This window comes from Brassica napus, chromosome C8 (assembly GCF_020379485.1).
Source record: "Brassica napus cultivar Da-Ae chromosome C8, Da-Ae, whole genome shotgun sequence".
Classification (NCBI taxonomy): Eukaryota; Viridiplantae; Streptophyta; class Magnoliopsida; order Brassicales; family Brassicaceae; genus Brassica; species Brassica napus.
The window spans coordinates 44,485,886-44,503,940 of NC_063451.1; the positions used below are offsets into that span (position 1 = coordinate 44,485,886).

The window sequence follows — 18,055 nt, forward strand, 5'->3', positions numbered from 1 at the left end:
AGCTCCAGAGAGAGAGTTTGGCCCGTTCTTTTCTTTGAGGAGTTGTGGTTTTACCTTGTAGACATGACGTTGACGTATCGTTAAGTGGTTTGAGACCAATCATGTTTGTCCATTGTGCTGTCTCCAGTTGCCATGTGAATATCAATGACCAAATGCTCCATGGGTTGCAAAATTAGTACGAGATTATAGGTTTTTATTTAGGGTTACGTATTGTTGTTTAATATCGTTTTTTACTTCGATCATTTTGTTTTGTTACTTCGGTTTATACTGTCATGATACCATCTTTTCTTTTTGTCTCTCAAAGACTTACTTTAGCCAGTTATACATATTGATCATCTTTTATCGTTATTACAAAATATATGGTTTCTAACAAAAACTCTTATATACAAAATGCCTAAAATCCCCGGTGGTATGACACAAGCTCTCATAATACAAATACTTGTACACAAACACTCTCTCTCTCTCTATATATATATATACTAGACATTATAGAAATGACTTAAACTCGTCCTTGTTCAAAAGCAAGTCCAATCATCCTTAAGTTAGTTTGGTTGCTGCAATCATCCAAGATACATAGACAAATTCACTTTCGTGGCTCATATAAATTAGATAATTTCAAATGGAAGGTGTGAAACACAAACCTGGCTGTAAGAAGTCTGACCCAACATTGAATCTGGAACCCAATTTTGATGATGATGATGATGCTGATGATGATCGCTGGCAAACATGGATTGATCATGAGGCATTTGAAAGCAGCCACCATTATTAGCCCTTGGATCATACACTGAAGAAGGATCTTGTTGTTGTTGTTGTTGCAAGTTGTTCAATTCCATTTCAGATTTTATTTTCTTCTCTTGATCTTCTTCCATTCCAAGACTAGTACCAAATGATGTAGGATATGAATATTCTTCCCCAATTTGTTGTAAACCCAAACAACCGTTTCCTTGCTGTTCTAACTGCTCAAATGTTTGTCCAGGGTTGTTGCATATCTGATCTTCTTGTTTTACAGACTCAAAGAAACAGTTTGAGTAAACAGGAATCGAACCATCCATCTCTCTGTTTTCAAAAATCAGTGGAACATTAATTGAGAGAGCTTTTTTGAAGTGAATTAGTTTCTATATACTGTGACTAAAGATGCTCATTACCTATGAGGAAGAAAACTGGAATCACCAGGTAAGATTGTTTGTTGGTTATCATTATCAGGAAGCCAAGACATGGGGTGAGCTTCTTGCATACTACTACTACTACCTCCCATCTCCAAAGATAACTGTATCCCGCTGTGAAACTGCAGTTAAATGCATTGGTCTTGTTAAGAAGTTGTCCTGACGAAGACAGAGAGTGAGAGAGAGGAAAAGGAAAAAAGTGGTTTTAACCTGTGTGGTTGTACATTCTATTGGCATAAGTTGGCTGTTTCTGTAATGTTCCTGCAATTTGAAAAAAACCAATCCAATCCTGAATCTTTGGTCTATATGACTGAGTTAAAAGGAATATAAAATCACACACCTTGTGAATCTGGATTCTTTCAATGGATTTCCTCAATGATTCTTCCAACAAATTGAGGTGCTCAGTGTTTTCTATTCTATTGATGTTTGTCCAACAACTGAAAACAACCAGCAGAAGAAAAAGACTCAAATATGACTGAAACTAGATTTTAAGATACTTGAAATCTCAAGAAACTAAAAGAGTTCACACCTTAGCCTTCTATGACACTCCATAAGCTGAGCTTGGAAAATTGCTACTTGATTACTCAGACCCTATTGTGTGGTCAAGGTTAACAATGACTTAGCCATCTGACTCATAGAGCTTTAAAAGTTATCTGATAAAATTCAAGAACCGGTGATAGTCAATCCATACCTCAATAGTTTGATTCCTGCAGCATAGAGAAGACAGCATTTCAGATATGTTACACAAACATCTTATACAATGACAAAAATATGGTTATACTTAAGAGAACTCATGGGAAGTACCTTGCTCCTAAAAACTCATGTATATTTACATCATGATCAAGCTTCTTAAAAGTCTTCTTTAATGCCTGTAATCAAGCAAAAACAAATAAGTTTAGACATGTGTTTCAAACAAAAAAAAAAGTCAATGAGAAAGAGGATATAGGAAAAGAGTAAACCCAGTACCAAACTAAAAAAATAGAGAGAAGGTCTCACCAAAAAAGCTCTCAGACACTGGTACCGAGAGTAGTTTTTAACCGGTGTTTAAAAGAATAAACTTCCCGCTTTTGCTCATTAACCGACAGATACATGCCTGTTTTTTTTCGAATTATTCCTCGTTTGGGAAGTATCTGCCGGTCCGTTCTACGCCTTGACTACTACACACCGGGTTCTTCCCCGACTATGGTCGGAGGGACCGCCGGCCACCGTCTACCGATGCCAAAGCAGAGCTCATGAAGAAGGAGGAAGGGGTCTAGTATCATACAACTATACATCCAAAATCAAGATCGATAAGATTCAAAGGAAGAAGTTTCCTGAGATAGAACTCCTGGTTTAAGCTATATACTAGGGAATCCTGGTCTACTACAAGCTGCTCGACCCTGTCTACTTGGATAATTGAGATCTATTGAGACTTCGAGGAACTAACTAATTCCTGCAAAGTTTGATTGTGTACAACTTGATTTAAAGGGATTCCTTTAAACGGTTGGTTTCAGTTATTCAAGAGTGAAGAAAATTTTTTTGCAAGACTGAGTTTTTGATTTGCCTCTCGCGGTGATGGCACATAGAAGACTATCGTTAGCTGAGAAAGGAAAAGGGATGGAGATAGGGCCTCAGCAACCTTTGCGTGCTGCTCGAGTGAAGGCGCCTGCCCCAGATAACTCGGAACTGATACGAAAACATCATCTCACCCTCATTGGAAGGGTCACCAACAAAACAACTCAAAAGGTTTGGTCGTTAATACCGTTCTTTACGGAGCATTGGAAAACAGAGCTCAAACCTGTAGGCTCAGATTTGGGAAATGGCATGTTTCAATTCCAATTCGAGCGTGAAGCGGATCTACTCTCTGTACTAGAGCAACGCCCTTACCATTATGCTAGATGGATGATCATTTTACAAAGGTGGGAACCTACAATATCACCAAACTTCCGTTCGCTTATACCGTTTTGGATTAAAGTGCAAGGACTGCCGGTACATCTATGGACAGAGGCCACCATTAAGTGCATCGGGGAAGACATTGGTTTGTACGAGAAAGCGGAAATTACATCAGCTGCAGAAAGGATGAGAGTTCATGTAGATGGGCTATTGCCACTAATCAAAGACTCTGTAGTAGAGTTCCCCAATGGTGACGAAGTTAAGACTACATTGGTATATGAAAGATTGGATAAGCATTGCCCGAAATGCTTGCGACTGGACCATGAACTCAAAGAATGTTTGGTGGCAAGGGCTGAAGCTAAAGCTCTGAAAGCTTCGCAAGAGGAGGCAGCTGGAAAACTCTACATCGAAGAAAACCAGACACTACATAAAGAAACATCACGACCTCCTACAGGGGAGTTTCGATCATCGAGTTCTAAAGCCAAGGAGTACAGAAATGAAACATTTGCCAGAGATTCATACTCCAGAGAACACCAAAACTCTTATGCAGCACGGGAAGATAGAAGATATGGACAAAACTATCCCAACAACAGAGAAAACAGGGCAACATGGAGAGATAGGGGAAGTTTTGTGGAAAATTCCACAAGATACCATCCGTATAAGAGAAAAGAAAACTTCGATAATGCCTCGAGACAACAAGTGTATCGCGAGGTTAGAAGAATAGATCCTGAAGCACGTCAAAACGCAAGAGGATCAGAAAGTCAAGGGCATAGTAATTATGTTAGGGATAACCCTCGTTTGAGAGAAGAGGTACGTAGAGAGGAGTCTTCCTCGTCAAAAACTCTAGTAAACCCTGCTGAAAGGGGGATTCCCCTTCAGAGGGAACCTCTCCACCTGGGAAAAAAAGCCATGGAAGTGGCGTTGGGTGAGGTCAGAGATACAATGCTGCAGTATACCAAAGTTGCAGACCCAACGAAGAGTGCTGCCCGACAGGAGAGAGTGAGACAAGCTGAGGAGAAAGGACAGCTGGAGACAGACAGTACCACACAATGAAAATCAGGACATATACTCGAGTCCACCAGCAAGAACTCCTGTATCTCTCCGCCTAGGTGCACCGCCTGCTAACCCAACAAAGGTAACGGGGAATATGCAAGGTAGCGAGAATCGTGAAGTTTCACCGCCCACAACCACAAGAATCCGTGCAAATTTACGCCAAGGAGCTCCGATTGATGAACCTGCTGATATGCAGGAGGACATGCCAATCAAGAAGAAGAAACCTGGAAGACCACCAGGGAAAAGAAAGGTAGCGAACAGTCCCAGAACTGTAGCGGGCACTAGCGCTCGCAAGCGGAAGGTCAGTGCCAAACCCCCTGCATGCAGACGTAATTTGGGTGTGGAGACCACTTCAAGAGACGCCACAAAGCGGAATAAAAGCAAACCTAATGCAACGAGAGCTTCCTCAAGTAACTCTGGAAAGACTCACAGCTCGGACAACGTTCCGTTGAGGAACATGATACCAAAGGTTTCAAGGAAAAGGGTGGATTTTCGGGATCCACCTCCTCCTCTTCCTTAAATATACTGAGCTGGAACTGCCAGGGGATGGGGAACCCCTGGACAGTTCGTCGACTACGGGAATTGAAACGCACTGTTTGTCCCGATATACTGTTCCTCATGGAAACGAAGAACCAGGATAGCTTCGTTTTGAAGAAGACTGAAGAATTGCGCTATGATCATCAGCTTTTGATAACGCCTACAGGGCATGGAGCCGGGGGGCTCGCTTTATTCTGGAATCAGAAAACTAAACTACTAGTGCTGAGCTCATCTCCGAATTTGATAGACACATGTATTGAATTCCAAGGCAAAACTTTTTATGCATCTTTTGTGTATGGAGATGTTGATAAACCTAACCGTAACAGACTCTAGAATTACCTAGTGGAAAACGCAAATTCTCATGACGCCCCATGGTTCATAACCGGGGATTTTAATGACTTGCTAGACAATACTGAAAAGGTGGGAGGACCCCTAAGAGCAGAAGGATCTTTTAATGACTTGAGAACTTTCTACTCTGAAGGGGACTTGTACGATCTTCACCACTCTGGTGATCCTCTTTCTTGGAGAGGCACACGGGGAGATCATCTTGTTAGATGTCGGCTTGATAGAGCCGCCGCAAACTCTGCCTGGGCTGAGATGTTTCCAACCGCGAGAAGCCACTACCTAGGATACGAGGCCTCGGACCATAAACCGCTACTCACCAGCTTTGAGTATGTAAGACAAAAACGCAGAGATCTTTTCCGGTACGATCGACGGTTGAAGGACAATGTGGAGGTCAAGATGTTAGTAGCCAAGGTCTGGAAAGAGGCCACTAACAAGTCGGTACGTGAACGCATAATCCTTATGAGGCACGCTATCTCTGAATGGAATAAAAACCAACACAGAAACAGCAGAATTATAATCGAGGAGAAGAAGATTGAGCTTGAAGCTGCCCTCACAAGCATGGACAACGACAGGATACTTATTGAAAAAGTATCCACAGAGCTGAAAGAGGCCTATGAAGCTGAGGAAAACTATTGGAAACAGAGAAGCAGATTGATGTGGCTTAGATTGGGGGATAGAAACACGGGGTTTTTTCATGCAGTAACAAAAAACAGACGAAGAGCGAACTCTTTCTCTGTGATAGAAGATGAAGAAGGAAAGGCCGTCTATAAAGAGCATGAGATAGGCAGAGTTATTGCAACGTACTTCAATAGCTTATACACTACAGAAGGAAGTAGGAACAGAGAGGATATCGTCGCTCATGCTTTGAACCCGGTCATATCCGCTGAGGATAATGAAGCCCTGATCAGGCCACCTTCACCACAAGAGATTAGAGATGCTGTCTTCTCTATACACGCAGAAAAGGCCCCCGGACCGGATGGGTTCTCGGCAAGTTTCTTCCAATCAAATTAAGAGGCAACTGGCGGAGAGATTATAGCAGAAGTTCAGGCCTGTTTTGACACAGATATGCTGCCGCAGAGGATAAATGAGACCCACATAAGACTCATTCCCAAGATACTAAGCCCTCAAGCTGTTGGTGATTACCGACCCATTGCGCTTTGTAAAGTCCAGTACAAAATTATTTCCAAAATCATGACGAGAAGACTCCACCCAATCCTCTCTTCGATTATTTCCGAAAATCAGTCCGCCTTTGTTCCGGGACGGGCGATCTCGGATAACGTACTCATAACCCACGAAGTTCTACACTTTCTAAAGACATCGGACGCTGAGGTGCGATGTTCCATGGCTGTCAAGACCGATATGAGCAAGGCATATGACCGGCTCGAGTGGGATTTCATCAAAGCGGTTATGCAACGACTAGGATTCCATCCCAAATGGATAAAGTTGATCATGCAGTGTGTTTCTACTGTCACCTACTCCTTCCTCATCAACGGCTCGCCTAGAGGAAGTGTGAAACCGAGTAGAGGTATCCGACAAGGTGACCCTCTCTCACCATACATATTCATCATGTGTAGTGAGGTTCTCTCGGGTCTGTGCAATAGAGCGCAAGCGGATGGGACTTTGGTCGGGATTCAGGTAGCACGGGGGTGTCCCCAAGTCAACCATCTCCTCTTCGCAGATGATACTATGTTCTTCACTAGAGCAAACAAAGACTGCTGTGTCGCCCTCTCCCTGATTTTACAGCAATATGAAGAAGCTTCGGGACAACGTATCAATCCGGACAAGTCGTCAATAACCTTTTCGAGAAAAACACCACTGGCTCTTAAGACAATGGTTAAGAGGAGGCTTAAAATTGATAAAGAGGGGGGTGTAGGAAAATATCTGGGTTTACCGGAGCATTTTGGACGAAAGAAAAAGGATCTCTTTGCCTCAATAGTTGATAAGATTCAACAAAAAGCCCGAGGATGGTCAACTAAGTTTTTGTCAATGGCAGGGAAGCTGGTAATGCTGAGAAGTGTGTTGTCGGCTATGCCATCACATTCTATGACCTGTTTCAAACTGCCCATATCTCTGTGCAAGAGCATACAATCAGTCTTGACTCGTTTTTGGTGGGATGATAGAGAAGGGAACAGGAAGATGGCTTGGGTCTCATGGTCTAATATGGCGCTACCAAAAGAGCAAGGCGGGCTTGGTTTTAGAGACTTCCAGTGCTTTAATGACGCTTTCCTCGCAAAGCTAAGTTGGAGGATCATGCATAATCCGGGAAGTCTGCTGGGGCGTGTTTTGCTTGGGAAGTATTGCAATGGAGAAGATTTTCTAAAATGTGGGGAGCGAGCTTCGATGTCACATGGCTGGCGTGGAATACTGATTGGCAGAGACTTACTAGTCAAGAATCTAGGCTGGGTGGTGGGAGATGGGAAATCGATCAAGATTTGGTCCCAGCCTTGGTTGAGCTTAAGCTATCAGGAAAGCCCGATGGGACCACCAACGGAAGCAGCCGCGGAGCTTATGGTTGCGGATCTAATGATACCTAATTCAGTGGAATGGGACAGACAAAAGATTCAACTCATATGTCCACTCGAGGAGAGGAAAATTCTAAGCTTTAAACCTAGTTTATTGGGGGCTCCTGATAAACAAATTTGGTTAGGCACAGACACAGGGGAATTCTCAACGAAATCTGGATACTATGCTGCTCTGCAATGCAGAACACAACTCCCAGAGGACTTACATCAGGAACTGAATAACCAGTTTGATTGGAATAAACAGGTTTGGAAGCTCCCAACAGCACCGAAAGTCAAGATGTTTATGTGGAAAGTTTTTAAAAACACGTTACCGGTAGGGACTAACCTGGTAGCAAGGAACATACCGGTAGATCACAGATGTAAAAGGTGTGGCCTCCCTGAATCTAGTACTCATCTTCTCTTGCACTGCTCCTTTGCGCAACAAGTCTGGAAAATCTTACCGTACGGAAGGAGCATTGAGGCAAGCGGATTATTAGATTTAAGGGAGGGTTGGATGAGGTTGCGCAATGAAGTGGTACTACCGCCAGTGGGACTGACCTCTCAGCAACTTACCCCATGGATCTTTTGGCATATCTGGTTAGCAAGGAACAATGTGTGTTTCAACAACAAGTACACCACACCGGAGGAAACAGCAACTCGGGCCTTAGCTGCAGCCAGAGAATGGAATCTTAGCCAAACTCAAAAATGCTTTGTGAAGAAAAAACAGAGCACTCCGGTGGCTGTAGCGCCTAGTGGTGTCCTGATTCGTACTGACGCTGCGTGGAATGAAAGTCTTTTGCTTGCAGGCCTGGGTTGGACAATAACTACGGAAAACCGGTCCTGCAAGTTCGCACTATATGCAGAATTCGTCGGATCTCCCCTAGTTGCTGAAAGTCTGGCCTTGCGAGCCGCTCTGCATAAATGCAAGGATATGAAGCTACTAAGAATTTGTTGTGAATCTGATTCATCTCTTCTGATCAAGGCGTTGCAGACGAATGTTATGAGCATGGAAATCTACGGTATCGTGGCGGATATCAATGAACTAATTCTTGCTTTTGATTCTGTTGCTTTTCGATGGATTTCTAGAGAGAAAAATAGGGAAGCTGATATGTTGGCTAAGAATTGTCTAGCTGATGAACAAGTATTGTATGCTTTAAATGTTACCTAACTCTCTGAATGAGTAATGAATGTTTGTGTTTCAAAAAAAAAGAGAAAGAGGATATAGAAAGAAAGAAATCCAGTGAGTTTTTTTCTTTACCTCGAGGCTCTCCAATTTTCTGTTATGCCAAAAAAAACAAAGACACTTATAATTTAGTTTCATAACACAGATTACATAAAAAAATTGTTGGAAGCAATTCATACTTTTTTATCATAATAACGCTTACCGTACCTTTTTGTCCTCTCTTGTGGAGTTAATTGCGCAAACTTAGAAATAACCTCTTCAATGCAACTGTAAGCAACCACGTTAAAACAAACTTAAATAAGGAAAATGGATGCATTGAACAAAAATGTTAAACATGATCGAAAAAGCAACAAGACTTCATGAGAATATTTTTGATAATATATTTCGTTGTACCTGTGTTCACCATGGAAAACGGTAGGCTTGCCGGTAGGAGAAAACATAAGAAGCACAATATCAATATCACACAAGATAGATAACTCTTTGGCTTTCTTCAATATCCCACTTTTACGCTTCGAGTATGTAACTTGCCTGTTCCCTGTGCTCTCAAGTCGTTTTATCTTCAGCTTAACCCTACCCATCCTGTTCATAAACAAAACCCCATAAGAAATAAAGTACGAACATTTTCTTCAAATATTCACTTCAATGACGAGATGAAATATTCACTTTGAAGATGGGGACGTCTAAATTCGGACACAGAGAGTGTCTCTTTCTAGAGAACAAAATTTCACTGTAACGGAAGATTAAAAGAGGTGGAAACAAGAGGAATCTTGGGTTCTTTGCGTGGAAATAAGAGGTTGCGAAGTAACAAAGAAGAGAATGATCATGGAGGAAAGAAGAAAGAAAGAAAGGCAGCAAAAATGATTGTTATGGGAAAGAAGAAGAGAAAATGGGAGGTTAATGGTGAAACAGAGAGAAAGCTCAAAGAAGCAAGACGAAGGGTCAACCTTCGATTTCGGTGGGAGACTTAATACGTCGACCAACGGAATTGTGTGGAGACAGAACCGGTTTTGTTTCATCAAACCTGATTTAAACCGATAAAATTAAACCGTTTTTTTTTTGCTTTGGTCGATTTACATGTGTACTAGTTGGTCCACAGTAAGTCAAAGCCTATTAATACCTTTGACTTGTCTCTGCCCTAATTAACATCGCCTCTGTTCGCCCACTTCATGCATAGTACAACACTTGTCCATCTCATGCATAGATGTTAGAACACTTGTCCATTACATGCATATAACACTTCTCGAGAAACCCTAGTTTTGCATGTGATGGTGTTAAATACACGTTGAGAGATATAATATATAGGAAAAAATTCAACTCTTGAGGCATTTTTCCCTTTAGACATTTGATCTCATTTGATATAATCTTGATTTTTAAAGGTTTTCTCTGGTTGCTATTGTTTGGGCCTTCTAGATGATTTGATTTTCATTTTGATTTTGATTTCCCTCGTTGATTTGGTTATCTTTTGGGGTTTTTGATTGATTGATGGAAGTGACGATGAAAAGACAGGGACATCAGATCAGAATAAGAGTCTCCTTATTAGGAGATGGGGATGATGATTTATGTCTAAATGGGTATCTCTTTAATGCGCAAGTTGCATACTATACAAGAATGCTGAATATGTTACAGTTCAATTTACTTCATTGGATGTTTTGCTCCTCTTAAAATTTTAATTGGTTAGTGCAAGAGACGATGTCTAGACATGGACATCGGAAACTCTATGGATAGGAGAATGACAGTTATGACTAATGTCTAAATGGGAATCTCTCTGATGCACTAATCATCTTTAGTTGTTTTCCCCTGTCCTTTATTCATCCTTTTAAGCGATCTCCGGTTTTGCCAATGATGATATTACAAAATTGCACGTATTATCAGATTTTTCCGTGATGAATTATCACTAATGTCTGAGGTAAACCGTGAGTTGTGTTTATGAAATGTCTTATAGTATTAACGATGAGCCGTGTCTTGTTATTTGCATTGAAGGCTTGTTCGTTCTTACACTTATTTGTCCACACAATTTGAACGCATATGGGCTCTGTTTGCAGGAAGAATCAATTCTTGTAACAAAACATGAAGTTGAGAGCTATCCAGCAACATGATCTTGGACAGGAAACAGAAGATTCCGAAGAACCAAGTTGGAACATTGAAGTTTTATGTTATGAGATATCATTCATAGGCTATATACTTCATTTCATTTGTAGACATTCTACACATTTCAGAACAATAACATAACCAATTATGATTCTGTTGGCTTTTGAATGTAATCGATAGTTCAATATCAATATCATTACATTCTTGGTAAACGCTTTCTACACAAGAACATAATCACTATCAGCATCACAAAGAGATTAGAAGATGACTTCTACACACTCTCTGAGTTTCTTTTTACACTGACCAAAAAAAAGAAAAAGACAACAAAAATCCAAATATGAACCAACATCATATTAGGACAAACATGTTCCAAAACAAAGAACATCATCATTAACAAAGAGAGTCAAGACTCTCGGTTCTGCCTCTCACAATCCGATGAAAAACTTCTCTTACTTTCCTCTCAAACGGATCCAACCCCTTCTTCAAACCCTCATGAACCTCCACAAGCTCCTCCACCCTCTGCTTCACCTCACTCTCCTTCTCCTCACTCAACGGAAACTGAATCGAATCGACCAGCTCGTTCATCACCCTCGAACTCTTCTCAATCCTATCAATCTCCTTAAGCAACCCACAACAATTCTTCCTATCTCTCCTCTTGGACTCCTCCACGATCTTATCGTGCAGCGACATAACCGGAACCGCCCACTGGTAATGCCTCGGCACAGAGAAGTTCACTTGCAACCCACGGTCTTGACAAGGAATCGCAGCGACCAAAACCCACATCACAAACAACAGAACCGAAGTCATGGTGTAAACCGGTACAGCTAAACCGTTACTCGCCGCGACGTCGTTTGGTTTAGGCGTGTTTAAGTTGTTAGCCAAGGCTTGTAACTGCTTAGAAGCCGACCACGATCTAGACACGCTCCACGACAGAGATCTGAAATGTCCGAACGAACGGTGGTGGTTATGATTGTCTTTGGCTCTACCGAAAGAACGGTTACGATGAGCTAGACTCGTCGCGGAAGAATGATCTTTCTCGTCGAGCATTCCGATCGCTAAATCGATCAGAGCCTTCTTAGCTCGCCGGAGCTGACCTTCTCCGACGGGACGGTGGCTGTCTAAAGCGGAGATGACGATGTCGGAGAGTTTCTGCCACTGGCGGATCTGCTCGATTCCGTCGCGGATCGCGTTGCAGACGTCGAGGGCTTTGATGCTCCGTTCGAAGTAATCGGAGAGGATGCGATCCATCGGAGGTGCGGAGATCTGCGAGCGGTGGTTGAAGATGATGGCTCGGAACTCTTCTTGGCAACATAGGAAGGAGTCGAGAAGCTTGCTGATCCAGTCTAGGGAGAGGAGGTTGTTTTCTCCGGCGGAGGCGTTGAGATCGATGAACTTCTCGGCGACTTGTCTTTGGAAAGAATCTAGCTCAGCTTCCATGGTGTTTTGTGGCTGGTGGTGGTGGTTAGAGTCGGCTTGGTCTCGCCGTAAAGTTAGTAACGACCTTCCGAATGATCCTTGAAAGTCCGTAGCTGGCATGATCTTCTTCAGTACATAAGCAAAGTCAGAGTTTGTTTTCTCGAGAAAGTCAGGTGAGAGAGATGATGATGATTGATGAAAGTGAGAAGAAGGAGAGATGTGGTTTATAAAGCGATTATTTTGACCGCGTATTTTAATATCTATATTCAATTTTTTAATTTTTGTTTGCTTCTTCTGGTCTAATTCTTTTTTCACTATAAAAGAAATATAAATATAAAGGTGTGACGATGAAAAGCTATAGTTTGATTTTTGTGTGTTCTCATTCCTTTTGAATCCTCTTTTTACTCTTTTTGTTACTGAACACGCAGTGTACACGTAGTTGTAATGAATCTACATGGTTGCTATTTTAGATCTGTAATGAGGCAGTGTAAAAAATCTCGGTTGTGGACGTTGTTGAGTTACGGGGCTGTGATATTTGAGGTGGAGGATGATAGACTAGTGGGTGCCATGTGAAGATACATTACATGTATTGAGATAGGAGCTGTGACGGGAGACTAGGTCAATGCACTACTGCACATGTGGAACAAAAAGAACAGCTAAGTCTTCGTTGGCGCGTAATTAAGAGAGAGAGAGAGAAAGAAGTAGCAATGAAGGGACTCGGTCTTGTTGATTCGTTCTCGCCTTTCTAGAAAGTGAGTGGGACGCTGACATGCAAGTCCTTCTTTGTTTTTTCTACTTGTAATTTTTTTTTTTTGAACTGAATTTAAAAACAAACAGATAATTTCCAAAATTTATAGATTTTTGTATACCTTCATACATATTCAAATCTACATAACTTTTAGTAAAATTTTAAAATTATATTTTTATATTTTTATAATAGTTTAAAATTATATTTTTATATTTTTTATAATAGATTTTTGTATACCTTCATACATATTCAATATCTTTATTGAAAATATCTATATAACTTATATAAAAAAATCTATATGGATAAATGTTATAAACTGACAACAATGGAATGATGTGAATGGAGTCATTAACAGTCAAACATCATTGTTGGGCCAGAATTATAATTGCACAACCTACAATAATTAATTCATACAAACAATATAATACAGATATCTTCTACATAAGATCCCCTGATCCCCTTGTCATGTGTTCCAAAATAAACCACACGTGGTGGATTCACAATATCAAAGAGGCTTTGAAACATGAAAGCACGAAGATTAATGACAGAGACATGACAAGCTCTCCTTCTTCCCCTTGCCTATTTTTTATGGACATTTGACGTTATGATTGGTTTGTTTTATACAGTTTAAAGGACAGATGAAATCGTGCCATAGCGTATTTCCCGCAAGTGGTTCCTCGTTAGGCTCACTGTTCCAGTGTACACGACCAATTAATTTAGCCCCAACTAAGTAATTATTAATTTATTTATATAACTGAGACAAAAATCTGAATGAGACGATTGCTCCTAACATGTTCATTCCATGATTCAGAAACACACAACACAACAAAGATACAGATAACATATATATTATATAAATGGAAGAGTGGTTTATGACCGTTATCAAAGAAATAAAATATATGTGCATGTTGACAAAAAAAATATATATATGTGCATAATTTGTTTATGATTTACAAGTTAGTTGTCTACTTGGTAACAGCTTCTTCGAGCTCTCTTAACCCACCAACTTTCTGTTCAATTTCTTCGATAAGTTCTTCACGCCATAACTCTGCTCTTGCTTTCTCTTCTATGTCTTCTTGCTGCATCAGACATACAAGCAAAAACATAATAACAACTCTATTCAATCTATAATAGTTGTATGTTACTTAAGTAGTCTAAAGCGTGATGTACTAAGTCTATGGCCAGACCCAGCCTAGACCAAACCGGCCCAAACTAAATATAGTTTGTTTTAGATTCTCCACCGCCTATCTATATGGGATCAATGTTACCAGAACTACAAACCTATCTATATTTTGTTTTTGAGCCATATGTAACTACTTGCTTCTCAAGCTTTGTAAAAGAACTCTTGTTCCATTTGTGTTTAATATTCACATTTTATCCAAAAAAAAATGGTAGCAAAACTACATCAAACCTGTTAAGCCTTGATTTCACTGTTACCAGGAATCAAAATTTATATAAGTAAGAAATTCAATTTTTATCAAATGTTTTGTTAAGTCTAACATATATATACCAGCATAAATGAAAATATTTTATTATGTTTGTGTTTGACGTTTACAATTTTTAAATACTAGTTTGTAAAGATAATTAAGTTTGTAGGTTCAAATTGGGAAAAAAAATGATAAGCATAATTGCTCCAAATTTTTTTTTGATAAGCATTAATGTAAACGCAAATAAACAAACGTAAATGCACAAGACTGTGACACCTAAAGGCAAACCTAGAGCCATCTACAAACTTTACTTAGACATATAGAGTGGTCAAACCGGTCTACAGGGTGAAGCTCTGTAACGACCAGTGTGGGATAGGCCATGACAACATCCCAAACAATAATTTATAAGTTTCTAATATTAGAAAGAGAGATACGTACAGTTTCATAGACCCAATATCCGGTTCCATCACCTCCATCTCCACGGTACTCCTCCGAGTCATAGAATGGATCCTATATATGCACCATTATTCATAAATACATTAAAGATTTGATTTGAGTGGAGTTTTTTTTTTCCTTACTTTTGCGGAACCAAAGTACAGGCATCCCCAACAAGTGAACATGATGTAGAACAAATCTGGCAGCAAGATCAAGACCAATGTATCAACCACAAAACAAACTAAAGGAAAAAGACCTTAATCTTGTCTTAATGAACACCAAAAAGTTTGCTACTTACAGACATTCTTGATGGCTTTATCACTTAGGTGCTGTTCGTTTGGTTGCCGCAGGTACCGGCGGCAGCGGCAGCGTCAACATTCGGCGTCAACTCCTGTTCGTTTCGTTGCCGCAGACAGCTGCGTCTGACGCCGCGTCCGAACGCCGCGTCCTGCGGCTGACGCCGATAAAACCTGCGGTCGCGACATAAAACCTGCGGCCAATAAGGTAATTTACTATTTTACCCTTACTATGTTTTAGTATTTACAAAAAACCTAAACCTAAACTTGACGCAGTCGGGGAAAGTGACGCAGCTCCATCTCTATCTCTCTCTCTCGATCTCCATTCCTAGAACCAGTGAAGATCTTGAGAGCTCTCTCCATCTCAAGCTCTCTCTCCATCTCGAGCTCCCTCCATCTCAACCTCTCTCTCCATCTCGAGCTCTCTCCATCTCGGGCTCTCTCTCCGTCACGAGCTGTATCCATCTCAGGCTCTCTGGCTCTCCCTCTGTCACGATCTGTCTCCATCTCGGGCTGTCTCTCTTCTCTGAAGAAAACCCATCTCCGATCTCATCTCCAAGCTCTCTTACCCATCTCCGATCTCATCTCGAAGCTCTCTTACCCATCTCTGATCTCATCTCCAAACTCTCTCTTCTCCGAGCTCATCTCATCTCCAAGCTCTCTCTTCTCCTTTTCTCGTTGAGGTACGTTTGATGCTAGTCAAATAGAGTTTCAACATTCTGATTATTTGAATCTCTGATGATTGTTTGATGCTCCCTAGTGAGTCTTTTTGTGATATATCTTTGGTTTCATTGTGAAAGAGGCCTAGCTGTAACTCCCTTTCTTTACCTTCATGGTTCCATTGCTGGTCTGTTCTTTTAATATAAACGATGGGTTGTCTTCTGAGTGTAGCTTTTGGGGTTTCTAAATTTAAAGTGCAGGCTACAAAAACATCCTATTGTAGTTAGTACGTATTGGTTTACGAGTCTGCACTCATGGGGAAGCTTAAAGGGTTGCTTCTTAGTATTAAATTGTTTTAAGAAGTTAACATATGCCGAGTCAAGTAGAAGTTAAATTGTTTCTGTTTCCTGGAACATTGTTGGAACGTTGTTTGGTCTTATTTGGAGAAAGTAGACGGCTTGACTTGATTTTTCAATTTTTTCATAATTTGTGTGTGTTTAGGGAACACTCAACGTATGCTTCAAACTGTGGATTGTGAATGATTTTTATTTATGCTTTTCTTCCATATTTGTTTAAAATTTATAAAGTATTTATTGATCATAAGATCTTATGTGTTTTGATTCATTGATCATAAGCTCCATTTCTCTGCATCTTTTTGCAGGCTCTCTCATTTCAGGCTCCATTGATCTCAGGTTTGCTCAGACCTAGTGGAAAAGGTGACTAACAAGTGCAAATATATTTTACTACTTGTTCCAAAACGTGAACACATTGCTTATTCTCTTTTTTTTTTTTTTGCAGACTCAGATCTTCTCAAGCTCATTCTCTCAAGCTCAGACCCTCTCAAACTCACTCTCTACTGCTGTTCCTCTCACTTTTTAAGATGTCGACGTCAAAAGATGTAAGTTTCTCTCACACTAGTCTTAATCGGGAAGATCACGATTTTGTACAGTGGCAAAATGGTGATGATGGAAAAGGAGAAGCTGATAGTGACGGTGATGAAGAAGAAGGTGATGATGATGATGATGATGAAAAAGATGATGGTGGTGGTGGTGGTGGTGGTGGTGGTGGACGTATTGTATATGAGCCGACAGGTGATAGAGCGATGGAAGATTTGCGTGATAACATCACAAATGAATATGGTAGAGGTCGTTTACCGTATTAAATGTTTTAGTTGATGATTTAATTTTTTTGCTTATAACTTTGATTGTCATGTAAATGTGATATTTATTTAAGACTTGATGTAATATTTAGCTTTTGTTTATAATAAATATTTTGAATTATTATTTTGTTTCTAATTTAGCTTATGATGTATGAAAAAAAATTGTTACATTTGTATAATTTACATTTGTATAATTGACCAAAAAATTATTATCAAGTAAACATAATATTTTAATGGATGTAAATATGTTTAAACTACACTTGATTTATTTAAATACAATTTTATAAAAAAATTAAAATAAATCTGAAAAAATGAAAATAGCCGCTGCGTCTGTCAAACGAACAACCCAAAAATCTGCTTCCTGCGGCAGCGTCGGCGTCGACCTCAACTTCGTGCGTCTTCTAAACGAACAATAATCTGCGGCAGCGTCAGCGTCAGCGTCTGCGAAACGAACAACAACTGTTTTCATTGACGCTGCTGCCGCCGCCGACGCAGACGCTGCCGCTGACGCCAAAACCTGCGGCAACCAAACGAACAGGGCTTTAGATGCCACACGTGTTTCTCTGTAATGATATCACGCATCCCTTCAATTTGTTGAACCATCACAGCCATTAGTGGCAAATCATGTGGCAATGCCTTTCTTACACATAAGCTTCCTCTCATCACATTCTTTTCCCTCTTCTCATTCTGTTTCATCTAGTTGTTTTTCAGAATTATAAAACGTAAAATTCATAACAAGAGCAATCAGATTTTTAAATTAGAGACTCACAGATTGCCATCCGTGAGTTGTCCCTGAAAACTGCTTAGGGTACACAGCAAAAAAAAACAACCCCTTTCTTAGTATATTTTTTTCTAATATAAATGATGAAACACTTGGCTGTATATGAACATAGTTAAATATGGACCGAGTAACTCGAGTAAGACGGGACATGAAGGTTTGTGAAGGTGAATGCTTCAGCCATTGATACTTCTTTGATAAGTGGCAATGGAGGAGAGGAGATATAAGACACAGTGTTGCTGCAACCCTTTTCTATTATTATTTTAACTTTAAGATTAGATTCTTGGAGACAGAACATGTGTGGATAAGGGAATCAGTATCCTCCACTCTTTAACTCTTTGTCATACATAAACAAAGCGCGTGTTAGCAATCACACAGCAGATTGTAGCCTTAT

General features: G+C 40.3%; 3 protein-coding genes, 2 non-coding genes and 1 pseudogene across 11 annotated transcripts; 3 read left to right on the forward strand and 3 right to left on the reverse strand.

Moving 5' to 3' along the window:
• Positions 1 to 311: 311 nt before the first annotated feature.
• On the reverse strand, positions 312 to 9,241 carry LOC106365281 (agamous-like MADS-box protein AGL65). Of its 2 annotated transcripts, XM_013804732.3 has the most exons (10): positions 9,048 to 9,241; positions 8,862 to 8,921; positions 8,730 to 8,748; positions 1,968 to 2,032; positions 1,855 to 1,870; positions 1,693 to 1,754; positions 1,504 to 1,600; positions 1,374 to 1,424; positions 1,146 to 1,285; positions 606 to 1,056 (listed from the first exon to the last, which is right to left on the reverse strand). In XM_013804732.3, the coding sequence occupies exons 1-10, from the start codon at positions 9,239 to 9,241 to the stop codon at positions 606 to 608; spliced, it is 1,155 nt and encodes a 384-aa protein (XP_013660186.2). The 2 variants fall into 2 exon arrangements, with proteins under 2 accessions (XP_048621095.1, XP_013660186.2); XM_048765138.1 differs by lacking the exons at positions 1,968 to 2,032; positions 8,730 to 8,748; positions 8,862 to 8,921; positions 9,048 to 9,241 and adding an exon at positions 312 to 554 and having other exon boundaries at positions 642 to 1,056; positions 1,855 to 1,893.
• An 894-nt stretch (positions 9,242 to 10,135) lies between these two features.
• LOC125592209 lies at positions 10,136 to 10,243 on the forward strand (annotated as a pseudogene).
• Positions 10,244 to 10,330: 87 nt separating this feature from the next.
• LOC125592208 lies at positions 10,331 to 10,429 on the forward strand. Its single transcript, XR_007328052.1, has one exon. It is a non-coding gene; the product is annotated as a small nucleolar RNA R44/J54/Z268 family (small nucleolar RNA).
• Positions 10,430 to 10,488: 59 nt separating this feature from the next.
• On the forward strand, positions 10,489 to 10,563 carry LOC125592233. Its single transcript, XR_007328072.1, has one exon. It is a non-coding gene; the product is annotated as a small nucleolar RNA snoR122 (small nucleolar RNA).
• Positions 10,564 to 10,919: 356 nt separating this feature from the next.
• On the reverse strand, positions 10,920 to 12,380 carry LOC106368887 (protein ROH1-like). Its single transcript, XM_013808954.3, has one exon. It carries the CDS (start codon positions 12,276 to 12,278, stop codon positions 11,133 to 11,135), a length of 1,146 nt encoding a protein of 381 aa, XP_013664408.1. The 5' UTR covers positions 12,279 to 12,380; the 3' UTR covers positions 10,920 to 11,132.
• A 1,358-nt stretch (positions 12,381 to 13,738) lies between these two features.
• Positions 13,739 to 18,025, reverse strand: LOC106368883 (photosynthetic NDH subunit of subcomplex B 4, chloroplastic-like). 6 transcript variants are annotated; one of them, XM_048765139.1, is made up of 7 exons: positions 17,789 to 18,025; positions 17,653 to 17,691; positions 17,425 to 17,570; positions 15,067 to 15,089; positions 14,912 to 14,967; positions 14,772 to 14,843; positions 13,739 to 13,985 (listed from the first exon to the last, which is right to left on the reverse strand). In XM_048765139.1, the coding sequence occupies exons 1-7, from the start codon at positions 17,957 to 17,959 to the stop codon at positions 13,872 to 13,874; spliced, it is 621 nt and encodes a 206-aa protein (XP_048621096.1). In that variant the 5' UTR covers positions 17,960 to 18,025; the 3' UTR covers positions 13,739 to 13,871. The 6 variants fall into 6 exon arrangements, with proteins under 6 accessions (XP_048621096.1, XP_022564062.1, XP_048621098.1 ...); XM_022708341.2 differs by having other exon boundaries at positions 17,425 to 17,579; XM_048765141.1 differs by having other exon boundaries at positions 17,653 to 17,682; positions 17,789 to 17,982.
• Between the last annotated feature and the right edge of the window lie 30 nt (positions 18,026 to 18,055).

Excerpts from the sequence above, each read along its gene's own strand:
- LOC106365281 (XM_013804732.3), bottom strand. The coding sequence starts at position 9,241 with ATGAACAGGATGGGTAGGGTTAAGCTGAAGATAAAACGACTTGAGAGC. Across the intron at positions 1,286-1,373 it reads TAGAATGTACAACCACACAG|TTTCACAGCGGGATACAGTT; the intron begins GTTAAAACCACT and ends ATTTAACTGCAG. Across the intron at positions 1,057-1,145 it reads TCCAGTTTTCTTCCTCATAG|AGAGATGGATGGTTCGATTC; the intron begins GTAATGAGCATC and ends TTTTGAAAACAG.
- LOC106368887 (XM_013808954.3), bottom strand. The coding sequence starts at position 12,278 with ATGCCAGCTACGGACTTTCAAGGATCATTCGGAAGGTCGTTACTAACT.
- LOC106368883 (XM_022708341.2), bottom strand. The coding sequence starts at position 17,959 with ATGTTCTGTCTCCAAGAATCTAATCTTAAAGTTAAAATAATAATAGAA. Across the intron at positions 15,090-17,424 it reads AAACACGTGTGGCATCTAAA|TGATAAAGCCATCAAGAATG; the intron begins GCCCTGTTCGTT and ends ACAGCACCTAAG. Across the intron at positions 14,968-15,066 it reads TAAAGCCATCAAGAATGTCT|ATTTGTTCTACATCATGTTC; the intron begins GTAAGTAGCAAA and ends TCTTGCTGCCAG.